This window comes from Cygnus atratus, chromosome 3 (genome assembly GCF_013377495.2).
Source record: "Cygnus atratus isolate AKBS03 ecotype Queensland, Australia chromosome 3, CAtr_DNAZoo_HiC_assembly, whole genome shotgun sequence".
Lineage (NCBI taxonomy): Eukaryota > Metazoa > Chordata > Aves > Anseriformes > Anatidae > Cygnus > Cygnus atratus.
In genome coordinates, this window is record NC_066364.1 from 59,693,484 (window position 1) to 59,713,348 (window position 19,865).

The following is a 19,865-nucleotide window of genomic DNA, read 5'->3' on the forward strand; positions in this document are numbered from 1 at the left end:
AAGTTGCTGCTGTGCTGCAGCTGAAGAAACGCGTTGCCGGCCAGATTCACCGAGTGTTCAGGCATGGCATTACTGTAACAAGTCGAAGACAAGCCCAGGTCACAGGAGGAAGAAAGCCAGAGGAGTCTGGGAAATCTTAGCACAGACATTCCTGGGCAAACTGCAGGGTGCAGCTGGGGACTGGCCCGAGGCCGGTGCTGCTGCATGGGCACTGCAGTGGCTCAGGGCTGCTTGGATCTGTTTGGGTATACCTTGCACTTATTCACAGCTTCACAGACTGTGCAGCTGTTACCAAAGCAAACTGGGTATTTAGACCTGCCATCAGATAAAACAGGCACAGCACAGACTGTGGGAGTGCTCAGTCTCCCATAGGAGATCCCACTGCTCCGCTTTAACCATGGTTTCTGGACCCCTAGATAATCGTGGCAGGAGAACATGCTTGTGAATTAGTTGATCTGAAGAAGAAATCTGGAAAACAGGATCCCAATTCAGGTTTTCACCTCCACTGTATACGTGAAAGAAGGAAGAGAAGATGTAGTGCCAGAGCAGTTAGTTAAGCCCATCCAGTTTCTACTGGACTGCTGGCAAAGCTCACAAGTTGCAGGACAGCTCATTATTTTCAATGACATTTATGTTCTGGTAATTCCTGCCACTTAAGTCCTAACAGCACAAATCAGGTAAGTAAACAAGTAATTCCACAGCAGAGCTAATGAAATCTCATTTCTACAGATTTGCACCTTATGCACTTTTCATTTTCCTCTGGTTCTCAGCTCCTTCTTACGTGCCTCACCGTCAGCACGTGCAGGACTGGCATTTTATACTAGGCTGAGCAGTACACTCTGGATCTCAAAAAGGATACAAAAAGAAACAGAGCTATGGCCAGGATGTTCCTAGAGGATGATTACCCTTTGCACCCTAATGCTTCACAGTTCTACCAGCTAGCAGAGCAAGTTTTCTTGGTAGTACTCTGAAAAGGGCTCTAGCAGAGCTGATTGGAGATTGCTTGGAGAAGACCATTTTTCTTATCTATGGGTGAAACGGGTACCACAGACTACCCACTTCTAGGGCCCTGTTCTGGGTTCAAAGACAAAATATGACTCATACCACAACCAAAGACTAAAAGTCTAGCGTGAGTTTGCAAGGTATGCCCTTACCTCCATTTGTGCTAAATATCTAGAGGAAGGGGAGATTTTTTTTCCTCTGTTCGAAAATGGTAGTCCTAACTTCTCATAGATTTACTGTTGCAGAGTCATCTAGTACAAATATTACAGATGGCATTTATTAGCAAAACAGATCTCTCCCAGACCAAACTAAGTCTTCATATATAATATTACCATGTTTGTACATACACACACAGAGTGCACTGCCTCATTCAGGACTGAAAATCAGTTCTGTGTGGAGATGCTGTCTTCTCTTCATTACCTTTGCTTCCCATTTTCATACGCTTTCACATAATACAACTGCTGGTAAACACAAAGACTTTTCTTATCCAAGAAAATTCACAAAACTTAGGAAAAAAGTTGCTTTATTGAAAACAGTATTGTGCTTAAGTGCTTTGCCATTTCAAATGCTGTCTCAACATTTTATGTTATCAGTTAAAGTATTACAAGATAACCTTTCTTCTAAAAAATACAGAAAAATCACAGTAGCAAAAATAGTAGCTTTATCCAAGAATAATGCACAGCAGGCTCAAGTACAAAAGCCAGACATTTGAAAACGCACCTCTCCACATACAGTGGTACACTGCATTTGGAATACAATTGAAGAGGCCAACAGCTGAGGGTTACTCATCAGTGCAACCAATCCACATGAGGACCTCCAAAAGAAAGGCAGTTGTTTAGTGTTTCAAAACAGTGATGCAGCTCCAACTAAACCACAACTGGTTGTTCACTAAGGGGGTCGTGCATCCCGACTCCAGAATAATGAAACACTGTTAAGTCCACTCATCTCAGACACTAAGTTAAACCACAACAGTAAATAGAGAACCAAAATAATTTCTGGCTATGTTTCACTAGCCAACAGATGAGTTCGTTCTTCATTATCAACAGGAGGATTTTGCAGGCTGGAACTCGAACTGTTTGCAGAAGGGAAAGAATGTTAGGGAAGAAACAGGTTTAATATTCTCTAGATATTTCTATGCAATACCAACATTATAACATAAAACCCACACGTAACACGGAAAAAGCTACCTGGATCATTGAATTTGGCTCCCTGCTATTGCACAGAAACACATACTATTGCTTTCACACACATTTCTACTGACACAGCTCTCAGATATCCTCCTGGAGGAACCATAAGTAGGGTTTGCTCTTTAATGCCACAGACCTGTTGCTCGTATAGAACAGGCACTGCCTGGTTCAGGTCTCTGTTTAGGTCACCGAGGATTTAGTAAAGCATAGAGACAAAGTATGTAAGCAATATTTTTACTGCTCATTATTAGGTTGATAGTGAAGAAACAAGGCAAGCATGACTTCCAAATATTTGCTTTAAGTAAAATAAAGAAAAATATCTCTGCATACCTTCGTCTTGTGGCCTCAGCAATATAGAATATTCCAATTGCAAGTCCCTTTGAGAAAACAGTCAGTTACAATCATAACAACAACAACCTTATGCAACAGTTCTTAATTGCAATAGATATAAAAAGCAAAACATTTGTAATTACTTACACTTAACAGTGCCCATCCTCCTTGGATGGCTGAGGCCCATTCAAAACCCAGCTTTTCATTTAGAAATCCTCCTAAAGTGGGACCCATAAATGCCCTGCAACAAATCAAAATGAGGTGTTGGCATCCCGAACAAACAAAAAAACCCCACAGATTATATTCTGTGCATAAGTTTTATTGCACTTTGTGGCCTCCCTCCATTGATTCTCTCTTTGTCAAGAAAGAAGTTGTCCTCCACAGACCTGACTTGCCTATAATCCACAGTAAGTATTAATTCTTTGTTTGCCATGGCCCCAATAAACCCATTCAGATGCCTCCTCAGCTGGAGATAGGATCCATGTCAGAAGGCTGAATGCACTCTTTTCTGTATCCAGGATGGCTTAGGGGCTCCATTAAAGACAATGTTCTAACAAAGTGTCTAGACAGACTGTTTCTACCATAAAAGAAATTTAAACCTTCATCTCTCAAAATTTAAACCTTCCAAACTTCAAGACAGAAGACTGATGGATAGAGGCAGGTAGGAAGGCACACTGTGACAGATGTGGTTCTCATTACCGTGGTCATTACAAGGCTGAGCTGTATGTAACATCCCTGCAACTCCGTGCCTGTGTAACAATGCCATGAAAGGTTATGCTGCTGCTGTCACTTTATGAAAGATCTTACATGATATCAACACTTGCTACAGGAAAGGATAAAACTTTGTACAACTAGAGACACTACATGGAAACAAGTCATAATAAAACCATGTTTAGTAGAAGCAGAAAACTGTGTTTTGCTAAAATTATGCTGCATTTATCTGTACTGAACCCTACACCAAATAAATAGGACATCTAGCGCTTCAGCTAGCTTACAAAAATGGTGTGAATACATACCATTGAAACTCAGAGGACTAGAAGGACTGATTAAAAAGCATCCTGAAAGTGACTGCCAAGAGGGGGACCCTCATTTCCCACTGAGGGACAACTCTGAAAAGTCACTCAGAAGGTAGTATCTTTCACTCATTTCCAGGGCAACCACTGGGTAAGAAACTCAGACACCCTCCGCTAAGCTAAGCAAAGAGAGACCCTGAGTAACAGCTGTGGTTGAAAGAGAATAGAGGATTCTAACCAGGACAAATGCGGGAGGAAAAAAATAAAATAAATCAGAGTCCATCTCTGTCTATAATATGCATTAAAAAAATCCAGTGGCAACAAAACAACCATACGGAAGGGTAAGTTAACATCCACTTAATCGCTGAAGCTTTTTGCTATGAAGGTCAATACATTTCAAGGAAGACAAGTTCAGAGTACATTACCTTTGTAAGATAAAAAGCTTTGTTTTAACGTGTCCGCTATGCACCTGTTCAGCAAGAACCTCTTGAATGAAGGTCAATACAATGACTGCGGTGAGTGACTTCTATTTGCAATTAGCACACTTTCACATCGCAATAGTGTAGAACAAGCAAGCACTACTAGCTTACAAAAAGGTGACTGTATACCTACCCAAGGGACCACATGGCACTGAAGAGCCCCGACACCAGCCCCAACAGACTCAGACCTTCTTCAAACCCGTTCTCACTGCAGAAAGAAAGCCCAGTTAGAGTAGCGCAATACATCGCTGCACCGCACTCTATATTCTTCTCCTATAAAACTTTTTCCTTCTTTTAACTTATGCATAACATGAATAGTTAACAAGCAAAAGTGTACACCAGAATCATCTCCGTTTACCCAATACTTTCTTCTTTCATGTTTCTCTGGAGGACTGCAGTGCTACTTCTCATCTCTTATGTCTTCTGAGGGAGATTCCTAACATCACACCATTACTCAGTCCCCATATTTCACATGGTAAATGTAAAACAATGACAGGTGGCTTTTAAGTAGAGAAGACCTTATTTCTAGAGGAACATGCTAACAACAGTAAATCAAGATCCTTCTAGGTCATTGTTCCCAAGCTACATCATAGACCTTGTATTTTGAGCAAGTGCAACTCCTGTACGTGCAGCTGTTAATGTTAACGCAGCCCGAAAATCCAGTGAAAGTTGCTGGCTACTAAATAAATCATTATGTATATGAAACCACACCCAGGTCATCCCATATTATGAGACACAAAGTCAATTCATTGTGCCTGCAGCACGGATGTACATATTTACAAAATTTTATCTGAAATATAATGACTGTGCTTTATTGGGGTGCTCGGTCAGAAAACCTTAGACAAAAGAGTAGAGGAAACATTTCATTCTTACTCACTGCCTTGGTCTCAAAAGTGGGAAAAGGCCACAACAAAACCTACTTTGCATTCACCTCTGAAATTACAGCTTGAGCTTCCTACTAATAGTAACATGGAAGATGTGTTGGACAGAGTTACTTACTATGCACAGTGCAGTATCTCTGGAAACACTGGGATAGCACTCATGCCAAGGGAAAAGCCAATCAGAACCAGCACTAGGACAAACATCCACAGCTGACTGCAAAAGAGGCATTTAAACAACAGCTGAAGACTTTTCAAACACCATTTGACTGAAGGCTGTTATATAAGCTCATCATGACTGAACAGAAAACTAAGTTTCTTGAAGCCAAAAATATTTTTATTGTAAATGAACAGTAAGGCTTGAAAAATAAAGCTCTATGCTTAAAAAAACAGACTTTGCAAAAGCTTTTAAAAATCCTCAAGTTAAGTGTTTCTCTATCAAAGGCAGTTCAATTTAAGAGGAATACACAGAGAAGCAGACAGACGAGTTTAATTCAGCAATACATACATCCAAGCTCCAGCCTCAGTTTGTTACACAAGTGAAGGATTTTGCAGGTAAAATTACATACTCTAATATAATATACCCAAAAAAAAAGAATGTTGAAGAATTTACTGATTTCTTTTTCTCACCAGCTCGGCTTGAAATGCAGAAGTCTAGGAGGAAGCTAGCTCATTTGAAAAGCAGAAGTCTAGGAGGAAGGAGTTGACTAACTCTGCATATTAGCAAGCCCATCACCACCTTTAACAGAGTATATAACCCAGGACAGAAGGACTAGTCAGCTGTTTTCTAAATGTAGCAGGGTTTTGCAGTGAAGTAACTCAAGGATTATGGCAATGCAGAGTTCAGGTGAAATAGACATAGTCTCTCCTTGGCTAGCTGAAAACAAAGCTATATCCAGGCATTATTGCTCAGTAATCTATAAGGAAAGAAGAAAAATCAACAGCGCTGCATAGCCATGGATATAAAACCCACAGTTAATAAATACTGATGAAATTGAGAAAACTGCAAAATAAGACAGAAAGAGGATTTTGGTTTGCTACAGTGTAAGTGTCACAGAATTGGGAGGCAAGGAAAATAAAAAGCAGCACTAGTTCCGCCACATCCATTAACATAAGCAAACATCATAACAAAATGCAGAGGGAAAGGATGCATTTCAAGAAGCTGCCATTTCTACCTTAGCTACACACCTCAATTTTCAGATGCTTTCACTGATTTACAGTTATAATCTCATATTAGAAGTAAAAAACCAAAACACACACAGTTTCATGGTCAGAGGTACTAAATTATAGGCTTGTGGACAAATATGACTACAGTCATGACAGCTATCACTAAGACGTCACCTAAGGAGACAGGTTCAAGAAGACGCAGTTCTGTACCTTTTAATGTGCAGCACAGGAGCAGGTCCTAACATGAAAAAGCACAGGGCTGTTATTAAGCTTCCCGATATCATCAGCCATTTCCTGAGGTGCTGTGAAAGAAAAGGAAGAGGTATGCAATTTAAAAATGTGAATATTTAATGCAACAGTTTTGTCTTTCTTAATAATCCAAAAAGTACTGCTCCACTAGAGACCGCCATTACACACAGTTTCTCTGCCAGTTCTGAACACCACCAAGAACTACCAAATTCACGTTTCCTCACCACCAATGCAATCGCTGCTTAATACAGAGATTTCAGGATACTGAGTAATGCTGCTCTGTCAGCAAAATATTTCAGGTCTTACTCTTCCTTAGCATAAGAAATATAATACAGCACTGCATGCAATTCTCATATACAAAGGCCATTATTAGTTTCTGACAGGTGGTGGCAAAAAAAAGTCAAGAGAATTGGCACCACCGTTCATGCACACCTTCCAAGTCTGGGTTTCCTTGATAATTAGCAGTGGCTGTCACCCAGACAGTTTTAGATGCATCTTGCTCCTCTTCTCAAAAGAAGATAAAATGAGGTGTGGACAAAAGCATGAGCAACTGTAAAATGCTTTCCCATTATCTGTTCCATATTGGATGGAAACACGACCTTTAAGTTGACAGTATTTAGTGGCCATGCAAGGTCCTGAAACAAAAATCCCTTTACAGCAGCAGGCCAACGTACATTGCTTCCATACGGGAAGTCCTCCAGTTTCAACTAAACGTACCGAGTGTGCTACTACCACTACACAAACAGGATAGTACTCACTGGCAGTTTGTCACTTAGGAGGCCGAGGAGGGGAGAAGACAGAGAGTATGAGAGTGCCAGGCCAAGGAATACTAAGCCCACATAACCAGCTGGAAGTTTGAACTATGAGAAGGAAAAAAACACAACAACACACAAGCCATGTATGTTACATTCATTGAAGGGCAATCCAAGAATTATATTTTAGGTCAAATAACTGCCATCTGTGCATGATTTTACGTATTTTATTGATACCATACAGAGTTTTGGCAAGTATTTGAAGTCATTAGTGGAGATCCAGTTTTCTTCCATTCCTATACATGGAGCAACAAAGTCGCACATGACTGAACTCAGATAAGGCCTGACCAAGGCACAAACACTATGCAATGTCCCTGCACCAGCACAACTGGGTTCTAACACTGATAGCTGCCACATTCGAAACAGACACTTGACACACCGAAGTTTAGGTAGATTTAGTCTTTACCTCTCCAAGCTTCAGTTTTATTTTCATTTTGAAAAGCATAAACGCTGCAGTCATCCACGGCTAATCAGGGCATCTTAAAAGAAAGCAGTGCTGTAAAACACAACTATGGCTTTTCAACCAAAGGAGGATTTTTATGAGATTGAGTAAGAGCCTTTTACCAAATACCCCGAGGCCTACGTTTTCCTAATGCAGCAACATCTCTATATTGAAACAAAATGCATAACGAACAAAATGCATACTAGACTCTCACATTAGGGTTTTAACTACCAGTTACAAGGTATTCCAAGGTGTTTCATGTGGCACAGACTACATAAATATTCACTATTTCCTTGCTACATGCAAGAACACAATAATGACTCTAATTTTGTGGTTAGAACACTTGCCAAGAAGGCTGCAGTCACTTCACGGCAAGTATCTGCTAGCAGAGAGAAAGCAAACGAGCCACACCAGTGCACACTGTTCTACTGTGGGATCATTACAGATCCTGCCTGGGTGTCAGAAGACATACATTCACATCCCTCTGGGTGCAAGAGGTTAGCACCAAGCCTCCTCCCCATCCTGGATGAGTGCTCTTAGTGCTGAACTAGACCCGGAAAACGTAGCAGCAGTACTACAACCTGTGAAATGCTATGCCCTAGAAAAACAATTAATAAGTAAACCACTCAAAAAGCATTGCTTAATTTCAGGCAGGAAGAGAATCATAAACCGTTTACTTGAAATTCATTACCTTAACCATTATTAGGAAGATAAATAAAATTATATATAAATAAATACAAATATTGAAATTAATTAAAAGCAAATAAAACATTTGTCTCTCTAATGAGTGCTGAAGAACCCAGCTAGCAGGCTACATAGTTGCAACCAATTTCACTTTGGCTTTGTTGTAAGAGAAAGCTGGGCTGTGACACCATGCTCCCCAAAACATGGGTCCCCATCAAGAGATACACCACTGCCAATGACTGTTGCAACTTTACAGAAGTTGCTTTCAGAGAGGAGGAAGAAGTCCCTAGTTTATAGAAATTGCCCATTCAGAGAACGGCTTCTGCAGTTGAAAGCCAATTAAGAGGAAAAAGCAAATATTTCAAAAGCCCCCAAATTTACTCAAAGTTACTGAGACCCTGTGCCAACAGATGGTGTAAATGGAAGCTGTGATTTATCAGCACTGTAGAAATCAAATCATTTGGAAATCAAGTTAATAGCTACTTAAACCAATGCAGTTAGATAAGGCTTAATGTTGTTTGGGATACTACGCTATAATTTTTACCAGTTATTCACTGCAAGTCAGGACTTTCCTGCATGCTAGCAAGACTTACCTTCTTTAGAATAAACAGAGACATTGTGGGATCCAAAAAGCCCAAGCACGCACTTAGAGAAAATATAGTAAGACAGAGAAGTAAGACTTTTGGCAGAAGAATGAGCTTCCAAAAGGACTCCTTGCTAGGGGTTGAATCTGTTTCAGCAGAAAAGGAGGGGAAAAAAAAAAATCACATTCTTTTCAGTGGCATAAGTTTCAAATGAAATAAATAAATAAATCAGCATTTCCTCTTTTCTAGTCCTATTAAGTCCTAAGTCCTATTTTATTTCACAAACAAGTGAAAGTCAATATTAGACTATTATGCTTATTTTTTATGCAAAAAAAGATAGCCGAATAAAAAAGAGAAGTATACGATTTAGACTCCAAAAATTGCATGTACCCCACTCAAATAGAACAAAAGCACTTACTATTCCTAGGTATGTGAAAATGCAGTTACTTCTCTGCTAGCCCTTTTAAAATGAAAATCTCATAGACACATTTTAAAACAAACAAAGGGGGGGAATAAAATCTCTCAGTACATCCCACGTAGATGAACCATTCATATTCAACCAGAGAAACATACTCTGAAAATAAAATGATTATTTATCAGTTGAGATCTGTTTGAATTTTTAAGCAACTACTCATTCAGGTCACCTACATGTTATGTTCTATCTGTATTCCAGACAGGAAGTTTCTTTCAGATCTCTCTGTTAGATGTCATTTCTAAATCAGACTCTCTTCTTGCTGCTGTTTGTGCTTTAATAGTTGAATGTAATCTCAGAGTATATATATAAACTAAAGTTCATTCATTAGCATCTATTAGCTCAGAGCTAACATTTATTAATGTAGTTTCAAACTGGCCAATAATATCATTATTCTGTACAATTTCAGCACTCAGAAAAAAAAATCATCAGCAGCATTTGGTTAACCATCATAAGTTTCCTCTCAATGACAGTATATATGAAGTTAATCTCCAAGACTTTCGTATGGAAAAAACAGGTGAGAAAAACATGTATTTTAAAGTTTCTCCTAGAGAAGACTAACAGAATTGGAAGTTTTCAATTGCCATCCTCCACGAAGGCTTACCTTTAAGTTCACATTCCGTCCAAACAAGATCACCTAAAATCTAATCAAATGTGTATGACCTCCAGCACTTCAGTTTAAGACCTCATTTATTAATTTTAACATTCTTTCATGTTAATTTCATCAGGCATCATTCAGTGCAAATAACCCCCTTTTGTTCTCCCTGTAACTGTTTCCCCCCCACCACTATTAACCCCTCAAACATGTCAAACTCTCTTGTTCTAGGCAAAACCTATTTCCATCTTCAAATAGGTGCAACAACCAGATGATACTAAGAAGATACAACCTTCACAGGCCCTGAAGCTGAGAAGATACAACAAAACAAAGATCTCTCTCAGCTCACTTCTGGAGTTCTTACTGTTTGTCCATCACAGAGATGGACGTGACATGTTGGATAAATTCCAGGCCAACTGCATGCATTATTTAGTATTAAAACATGGGCCTGATCAGGATCACAAGTTAGTTTAACCCTTTGAGTTGGGTAAGACTCCAGAAGCTGACAATTTTCTAAAGGGAAGTTATATAGTCAAGAAATGAAGGTAAACAAAGGAGGCAGGAAGAAGGGTGCTTACCATATTTTGGTAGCATGCACACGTTCACAGGTACTAAGACCAACACCACACATCCCAGCGTAATGAAAGGGACCTCGTAACCAAAAGATTGATACAAAAAGCCACCTAAAGGTGGGCCAAGAACTAGTCCAAGCCCTGTAAAAATTTCAAGGCTACCCTAAAGGATGAAAAAAACAGTCAGTACGCTAAGAAATTCAATGTAACAACAAAAAGCAAACCACTTCTCTGAGAAGCAATATAATGTGGTCAGGCTAGTAAAAGAAAGAGACACCTCATTGCTACAGGGGTAACAGCCAGTGGAGACTTTAAAAGGTCAGATAGCAAACAGAATTTTACAGTTGTCTGTGGGACAGCAATTATCTCCTGCTTGACTGCAGTGAACCACCTGTACCCAAACCCACTGCAGGGTCAACCACATAACTATCACCTATGTGTCCAAGTCCTGAGGTAAAACAAATGCTCTACTGATGGAAAGCATCTGTAGGCCAACGCAGGCTGAAGTCATCATCTCTCCCACTCGGCATGTGAGAGAGGAGAGACGATCCCACAGCCTTGGTGGTGGGGTGGGTCTTGAACAAGCCTACCTGGATGGGTCATTATTTCATGAGACGAATGCATCAAGGTAAAGGTTTCTCTCCACAACTGACTGGATTTGCTGACTAGGGGGCAGGAAATAACAGTGAAACTGCAGCAGGGAAAACTCAGATTATTAAGTTATGGTCAAAGTAATCTGGTATCTTTTAGAAGATACTGACTTTAAAAGGACAATAATGCAACTACATTTAAATCTTGTGTTACACCACCAGTTACCACCACCTGCCTCAACACTGAATTAATCAATGCTTGGACTGCCCTCCTTTAACAAGTAACAGCTTGTGGTAATAGCTGCTCACAGGTGAAGTTTTGATAACTTACAGGACTCACAAAGATATCATAGGGATTAATCTACACATGAATGTTGAATATCTTTAATTGTATTGACACAAGTCAGAGGGGACAAACGCCCCTACAGTGGGTGCAGTCAGTAATAGCCAAGCTCTTTAGCCTAGGGTCCCAGCGTATTCCTTTCCTAGCAGGAAAGGAAATAACTCGTAACAGTATTTCACTAGCAAGTCCTCAACATTTCTAGCCAGATTTGAGAAATTTTGGTGAACTTCAACACCCATAAATTAACATAATTGCATCCAAATAATGCTTTTACTTGTGCTGTTCTAGGACTAAAATATTTATGATCAGTGAGACTTCAGTTCAAATCTGGCTTTGCACCATCTAAGCCCTTCTGAGTTAATGAATTAATGGGACTGGAGGAGGTGCTGTGGCACTGCATTATTACAGGTAAGGGGAGGACAAGGTACACCTGATATTCTAAGAAAAGTGATACTGTTTGTGTTATGCAGTGTATACATCCCTCCCATAGAGGGAGGATGTTGACAGTTGCTGAACTTCCCGCTTCAACAAGGCTGATTGATGTGGCTGCATTTACTAACTCCCCCATACGTTCTTTAGGGTATGGATAGATAAAAGGTGGGCTGTAAGCCAATACCAAAAGGGTAAGGTGTGGAAAAGTGCTCTTCACTTTTCAGCACTATCATGAAGGGCAGTGGGAAGCGAGGATAAAATCCCTCTTCCATTCCTTCAGACTTCGTGATTTTATCATAGGGTGAAACCTGCTGCAGCTCCTCAGCTTTTCCTTCTGCCTCCTGTCTCTGCAATCACCACAAACAGAGCTCACAACACCTAGAACTCTCCAACACATCCCTTCAAGAAGAGTAATTCTACATAAACGAATCTGAAGAGGTTTCATTCTCATGTAGAACAACACTTCATGATATATAATATGGCAAATGGACTAACAGCTTAAAGTGACCTGTCTTTTGATAGTACTCTGTCTTGATCTTGTCTTGATAAAGGTAGCTACCAAGCCACCAGCTGTGTTACATTTCTAATTGTTCTCTTAAGGAGACCTTCATCACCACACACTTTTCACTTATGTATCATTTTTATTGTGCTGCCACTTGTGTGGCAGCCATAATTACATTTATTTTGAAGTCTGAGTATTGGATAGATAATCTGCATAGCAAGGTAGTATTTTAATAGCCTGGTTTCAACCAATAACTAGTACCATTGATTCAGCCAGCTGTCTTCAAAACATATGCAGCATGCACTGCTTTGATTATTTATGTTCAGCTGAAGTTTTGCTAAGGTCTAAGCTTGTTTTAGGATTGTGGTTCTGGATTATGAAGAAAGACTACGTGACAACTTCGAATACACTTGCATAGGAAACAGCATATTTTATCCTCCTGGTTTTAGGCCGCCTACAGCAAATTCATTATATTGTGGGAACTCGGCTGTAACACTGCTTTTGGAACTTACCATGACAGTAGCTATATTGTTAGGAAATGCCTTTGCAAGGATTGAAAATGATGCTGTCATTGCTGCTGCAAAACCTATTGCATCCATCGCTCTTACTAAAAAGCAAAAACCAATGAACATTGGTCCACTTGGCACCTTGTCCAGTATTCTGTGAAGAAAAAAAAAAAAGTTAATACAGACCTCTCAGGATGCAGCAAGTCATCCACTAAAGGCTCTGAAACATAATTTCTTATTAAAGAGCACAATTACAAGACACTCAATACTGTCTATTACTACATCATTTTGAATCGCATTACTAAAGTCATTCAAACTATCAAACCATTTCAGACAGCTTTCTCCTTTACCCCTTTCTTTGGTGCTAGAAAAGAGAAGGAAAAAGGGTAGTGCCCTCCCAAGCCATGAAAAACACCAGTGCCACCTTCTGTTGTATTTCATCTCTTTTCCAAGCAACTGTGTAAGGAGTCTGATGTACTGAGTTACAACTACCTAATAAGAGCTTATTTAGTTTTTAATAAAGTTTTTATTTTGCTAAAATGAGTGGCTTAGCCTCACTGGCTGACAGGCGAATCTTGTCATTTGCATTCAGTGCTGTTTTATTAAGAAAGCAACAATTAAAACACTGTGCATAAGTAGTTCCCTTCCTGCTGGACTTTGACAAATTTCTTACAGTTCATTAACTATGGAAGTTATTTTTATATATAGAAACTTTCCCCTTGGCTTTCAAAGTACTACACAAGCCTTGAAACCTACTGAAATGGAGAAGGGTTCACTGTGCTTTACAAGGCATAGATAAAAAGTAAAGATGCAAAAAGCTAAGTGACCTAAGCAAAACCTAAATGATGCTCAAGTATTTCCAGTTGTGTTTTGAAAACATCTTTTCATATGGATTAAGGTAATTAGAAGACACATGCAACAAAACCAAACAGAAATTACTCACCCAAACAGAATTGTCACACATCCTGAGACAAACATCCCTGCCACAAACATGAATTTTGCACCAATCTGTGTAAGCTGTAAATTAAATATCATTTCCACGTTATTATTTCAAGCCGATTTCAAAAATCTCTCAAAGCTGCTGTTAAGACAAAACATTTTTGGCATTTCATAGCCTAACTAAAAGATCTGGAGACAATTCTCCTGCCTGTGTGTCTTCGCGCAATACTGAACCTAAAAATATTCTAACTGGGGTTAAGTGACTGGGTTAAGTGACTTAACCCAGTTTTCAGAATGGTAAGACAATGGTGCAGTTAACTATTTCACAGCTGCATGCTGCAGCTTCAGCAGGGCAGCAGATTGCAGCAGCATTCCTCATTACAAGCAAGAAGTAATACATTCCCCCTCCAGCACTGTCAGCAGTGCCAAGTCAGCAATACCTGTCACGTATATGGCTCAGAAAGAGTCAATGGAAGCCAATTTTAAAGTAAATCTATTGAGGCCTTTAATAGCAGGAAGTTTTGGAATAGGGGACACGGTAAATTCAGGCCTCCCCATTTATTACCAGAAAAACAGCCCCATCTTCCTTCACTTCAGACTCCATCACTAGATAGTGAAGGATGATGAGAGGCATGCCATAAAACTAACTTAATCCAGTAACAAAGTACACCTGAGGTTCTAATTCCATGCTGTAACATCCCCTAAGGAAAGCAGGTATTTCAGATGGTTTTTCTTGTTCAGGCCTGGACAGAGTCCCCTGTGTTTCAGCCATTATTACTGAAACCTGAATTCTGCCAAGTTTCACTGAAAGACTCAAGTTTTCTGACTGCTGGACTGTCCACCTCTGTTAATAAAGACTTGTTCACTTCACCTGCCTTCAAGTGAGGGTGGATCTCTCCCTCTCTCTTCTGTGAAGTACTCAAGTGAGGTTGTGCCATAGCTAAATGCCATCATAAGCACATACGATGGACTTACCAATGGCACTTGTGTGGCACCTTGATGAGCCACCTCATCACCAGGAACACACCTTTCACCATGGGGTGAAAGGAGACTGCCCAGCCAAAGAAGCTGTTATATAATTTATCTATAATCACTCCAGACAGAGAAAAATCCTGAATCTGCATGAAAACTGAAGCTGAAAAAAAGGGAGACGTCTATCTCATATTGTGATTGGATGAAATGGAAGGTGAAACTGAGTTAAGCAGCAGAGTCATAATAGGAGGAAATGTTAAGAAAAAGGCAACATACCAGAAAAGAAGAAGGGTGCAGCAGACTAAAGGAAAAAGAACACCTTAAGAACGCAGCCAAATCAAACAGAATATATAAATACGTGCAATAAATAAAACGTGGGTTTGGGGTAAGAGAGGTAAATTAAAGGAAAACTGATGAGCAGATTATTCTGAAGCAAACAAAACAGTTAACCAGAGAAAAAACAGCTGCATGTCAGCCACCCTATGTTGCCTTCAAAAACTGTAGAAGAGCAATTTTGAAATGGTGCTGACAAGATCTAGGTCAAATTCAGACTGACTGGCCAGACTCCAATTACTGCAGACAACCTTCCAAGAGTACTACTGAAGAGACACCTCTTTTCTCACCCTTAGAGAACTATCTTCATGTAGCAACCTGTGTCATCACAGAAATAAGTCACAGCTGCAATTATACTTACATAATTTCCCAAGATTAAAGAAGTCAAGAAATTGACCAAAGCAAAACATCCAAAAATCAGACCAACAATTGTGTTACTGGCACCTTTTTTTTCTGCCTGCAAAAAAAGATCACAACCAGTAAAGATGGAGACAGATTCCTCGGGTGAATAACATTCATGCTTTGCACATTCTTTTTATCTCTATCAGTGCAGTTACAAACCAATTTCCGTTCTCAAAGGCAGTAGGTGCTCACAGGGTAACACCACAACAATTCAGACACCTTCCACTTCTATTTAAGCTATACGTGATCAAAGGAAAAGCAACATTAATTCTGCAATGAATGGAAACACTCTGTGGTTTGTTATACTACCGACCAGGTGACCAGACTTTATACCGATCACTCTAGCTGGTGTGCAGTGGAGCTACCTACAAAGATTTGATCCCTCACACAATGGGAAGGCAGTGAACAGAGAAGTCTGTTAACTTTACTGTACTGTGTCTACCCTTCACCATCTTTGCTATCCTCATCTAAAGGGTCTAGAGGGCAAGATGTATGAAGAGCAGCTGAGGTCCCTTGGTTTGTTCAGCCCAGAGCAAAGCAGGCTGAGGGGAGGCCTCATGGCAGCCTGCAGCTCCCTCATGAGGGGAGCGGAGGGGCAGGCGCTGAGCTCTGCTCTCTGGGGACAGCGACAGGACCCGAAGGAATGGCATGGAGCTGGGACAGGGGAGGGTCAGGCTGGGGTGTTAGGGAAAGGTTCTGCATCCAGAGGGCGGTCGGGCACTGGGACAGGGTCCCCAAGAAAGTGGTCATGGCATGGAGCCTGACAGAGTTCAAAAAGCATTTTTGAATGAATTGGACAATGCTCTCAGACAATAAGGTCTGATTTCTAGATGGTCCTGTGTGGAGCCAGGAGTTGGACTCAATGATCTTTGTGAGTTCCTTCCTAGTAGTGATATTCTGTGAGAAAAAGTGCCAGGCAAGTTTTTGACTTAGACAGCTGGCACAGCACACTTAGGGACAAGCAGTACATTGGAATATTTACAGCAAAAATAATGTTAACATATTTTTGTTAATAATTGGGAACAACTTGACCATGAGAGAAATGTACTTCTGTTGCAAAGGCATAATGGCAATTTTTTTCATCCCATATTTAAGCACTGCATTCACTCAACATGAACAAAGACTGTGTTTTTTCCTGCAGCTACCAGGTCAGTAAGTTTAACACAGGGAATGATGGCCAAGCATGAGTTAACAAAGAGGGTGATATGAATAAAAAGTCCTTGAGTGATTAAGGTACTGAAATGCAAGTCAGGACATGGCTCAAGTTTTAATCTCAACTCTACCCCCAGACTGTTATGCAACACTGGGCAAAAAAATATTTCATTTCTATCTCTAATCTATCCTGTCTGTATAACTCACAATAATTTGTGACTTACCATACTAAGAGCTGGATGTCAACTAGGAGACCTGATTCTCAGACTTGAGACGGCAGGGAAGCTACACTCATAGAGGTGACTGCAGGAAATGGCTGCTGAGCACAAGCCTGATTAGAAAGCCTGAGCACACGTGAAACGAAGCAAGTACACTCTGTCATATCGTTACTTTGCTGTCTCCTTTACGGTCATGGGGACGATGAAATTAGTCCATGGCCAGGATCCAGGTCACTGTTACACGCGCTCTGAGCTATTCTGGACAGCATCAGGCTACCACTAAGAATTCCCATAACTGAAAAGTAAAACTCTGCTTACCCACAGCTATAAAGGTCCCGTGGTGCCCGAGATCCTTTTAAAAGAAGTTTCAGTGTGCAAAAAAATAAAAATAAAAATCTAAAGAATAGCCGGCTAAATTGTTTACCTCCGCAGGGAAAAAAGGTCCCAGGATTGAAAAGCATATCATCGAACTGAAGTTTATAGAAGCTGTTGCAACCATTGTGAATAGCTGCTCTCTGGTAAGCCTCCTCGACTCCTCACCAAGCGCTTCTGGCGTGCTGTTTTCTTGAAACGAGAAATTGGATGTGTACGCATTACAAACGGAGAGAGGACAGCACAGTTCGCAAAGCAGGGTTGAAAATTCTGCTCGAAACCCCCATCCTCCCGGCTCTGGGGAATAAATCGCAGTAAATTGCTCCGCTTTCCAACCCCCTCGCTGAGGCAGGAACAGGGGCAGCACCTGCCGGGCAGGCAGGGCACAAAGCAGGCTCCCCCTCCAGCCCCGAGTCGCGGCGGCGGCGGCGGCCCCGCTCAGGCTGCGCGGTCCCGTCCCGCACCGTCCCGCACCGCCCCGCACCGCCGACCCCCCCGCAGCGCTCCGCGCCCCTCGCCCCCACCTGGCGGCCGCAGCGGCCCCGCGCCCTCCGTGGCCCGGCTGCCCATCGCGAGCCCGCGACGCCTCCCCGCCAGGCAGCGGCCACCAGCCGGGCGCCGCCGCTCGGGCAAAGCGAGGCCCGGACAGAGCCGCGGCCCCGCCGGCCGCCGCCACTGAGCATGCTCGGGCTGCGGAGCGCGTCCTGCGCCGCCCCGCGGGCAGCGGCGGGGGGCGAGCGGGGAGCGACGGGCAGCGGGCAGGGATCGGGGATCGGGACCGGGACCGGTCTGTCTGTCCCGGTGAGAACAGCAGGTGAGGAAGAGCCCCGCCATGCCCACGGGGATGGTCGCGCTAAGGTATGGGGGTTCGGGTTCCGGCCATTTCAGCTACGCCTCGGGGTTTGTTTAATCCTTTATTTCTCGTATTGTGAAGGGATCTGCAGCGCCGTGGGACCTCCGTGGCTGGGTGTAAGCGGCAGGCTGTGCCTGGCGTGTCTTCAGGAGCAGCTCTGCAGGAGGCGTGCTGTGCGGTGTAACGGGCAGCGGGCTTGGCGCAGCCTGGCGATAACCAGTTGGATCTGTGCGTATGCCGCACGTCTGTCTCAGGGGCATTGCTCGCTGGGCCTGGCAAAGCAAGAAGTGCAGCTCATCTTCTAGGTACAGCAGCTTCAGTATGTTACAGGTGAAGAAAAGTGAGGAGGTAAGGAGAAAAGCTGTCCTAAGATCAAGTGGGTATTTGCTGCTTATGGCTATACCTCGCCTAACAATGTTTCCAACAAGTATGGCAGCGTGCATTCTAGAAAAGCCTCACAACAGAAGTATAAAATCCCATGTCTTTTAAAACAGTAGCAATACTACTAGGGTCTGCAGGGAGCTGGGATCAGGAGCCCAAGAGGTCCTTTCCACATCTGGGCAGCTAAGCGGAGCTCTGGTGGTAAGGGAGGGATGGGCTCCAGGGACTCCGCTTCGCTACAGCTGACTGACCTGGTTGCAGTTCCTGAAAACCCAACCGCTGTGGCCCAGCTTTGCTCTCTAAGACTCTTCAGGTGTGACTGGCAGTTGCTGTAGGGCTGCTAATTTGCCTTGTAAGCACAAGCATTAATCTGGTTTAAATAGAGCTGTAACTTGCCCATCTTCCATGACAAAGGGCAATCCGGCATTGCTGCTTGGGAGTGGTAGAACAAGCAAGGTGGCTAATCATCTGCACAGCCTATAGCAAGGTACAGGAACAGTATAAGAGTAACAGAAGAGCTGAATGGCAATATTGTCACAAGAATTAGTACCTGTCAGCTGGCCAGGAGTAAATTCAGGCTGGAGCTGAGGAAGAAGCAACACAATTGACACAACTTCCTATTGGAAAGGGGGGGAAAATGAGGAAGGAGATCAAGAGTGAGTTGTTATTATAAAACCATAATAAGAGGCAGACCACCTACTGCTTCAGGAGAAAAATCAGTAATTACTCTTAAAAGCACTATTTTAACTATGTCATCAGAACTCCATCTAGTCACCAGTTACAATATTAAGATGCATAATGGGGATATTTCAGGGCAAATATTTCCATTTATGTAACTTCAGAATCCCCCCCACAGTGACAGGAAAAAAACAATTGTTTTCTTATCACAAGGTTAGGAAACTTTAAAACTATTTATCAGTCCCAAAGACCAATAGCCATGAGTTCCTTTGCTGAACCATATTTTGACGATATATTTTGTGGCATATATTATAGATGTGAAGTTAAAAAAAATCCCTGAGAACTACCTTGATCTTTTCCTGTCTGCCTCCAGAAAAAGCCATAAAAATAAATCCTTTTCACAGATGCTGCCCCTTGAACAGCCTTACCCTCCCCAAAAAGGAAGAACACTTGAAGTTGATCCTGATTTCAACAAAAGTTTTCATTCCAACTACTTGCTCTTTTCAGTGCAGATGCACATTCAGCAGTATAACTCTTTTCCAGACCCTGTCCTCCTCTCATTAATAATTACATGCAAGTAATGAATAATCCAGTAAAGCCTGTGGAATCAGATTTCCACAAAGTTCATGTGTGCAACAGAAGGACAAAGTATGGGATGTAGCAGTGATGTACTGCGATCAGCATGAGCTACGGCTCAAGTGATGAAATGGGGCTATGAACTCTCTG

The 19,865-nt window shown here is 41.8% G+C and overlaps 1 protein-coding gene across 1 annotated transcript; it reads right to left on the reverse strand.

Annotated features, from left to right (window-relative positions):
* Positions 1–1,508: 1,508 nt before the first annotated feature.
* SLC18B1 (solute carrier family 18 member B1) lies at positions 1,509–17,916 on the reverse strand. The gene is made up of 14 exons (XM_035538380.2): positions 17,752–17,916; positions 17,280–17,419; positions 15,445–15,540; positions 13,783–13,856; positions 12,846–12,993; positions 10,473–10,629; positions 8,837–8,973; positions 7,064–7,165; positions 6,267–6,358; positions 5,011–5,106; positions 4,145–4,219; positions 2,667–2,760; positions 2,520–2,566; positions 1,509–2,074 (listed from the first exon to the last, which is right to left on the reverse strand). The coding sequence occupies exons 1-14, from the start codon at positions 17,795–17,797 to the stop codon at positions 2,002–2,004; spliced, it is 1,377 nt and encodes a 458-aa protein (XP_035394273.1). The 5' UTR covers positions 17,798–17,916; the 3' UTR covers positions 1,509–2,001.
* Between the last annotated feature and the right edge of the window lie 1,949 nt (positions 17,917–19,865).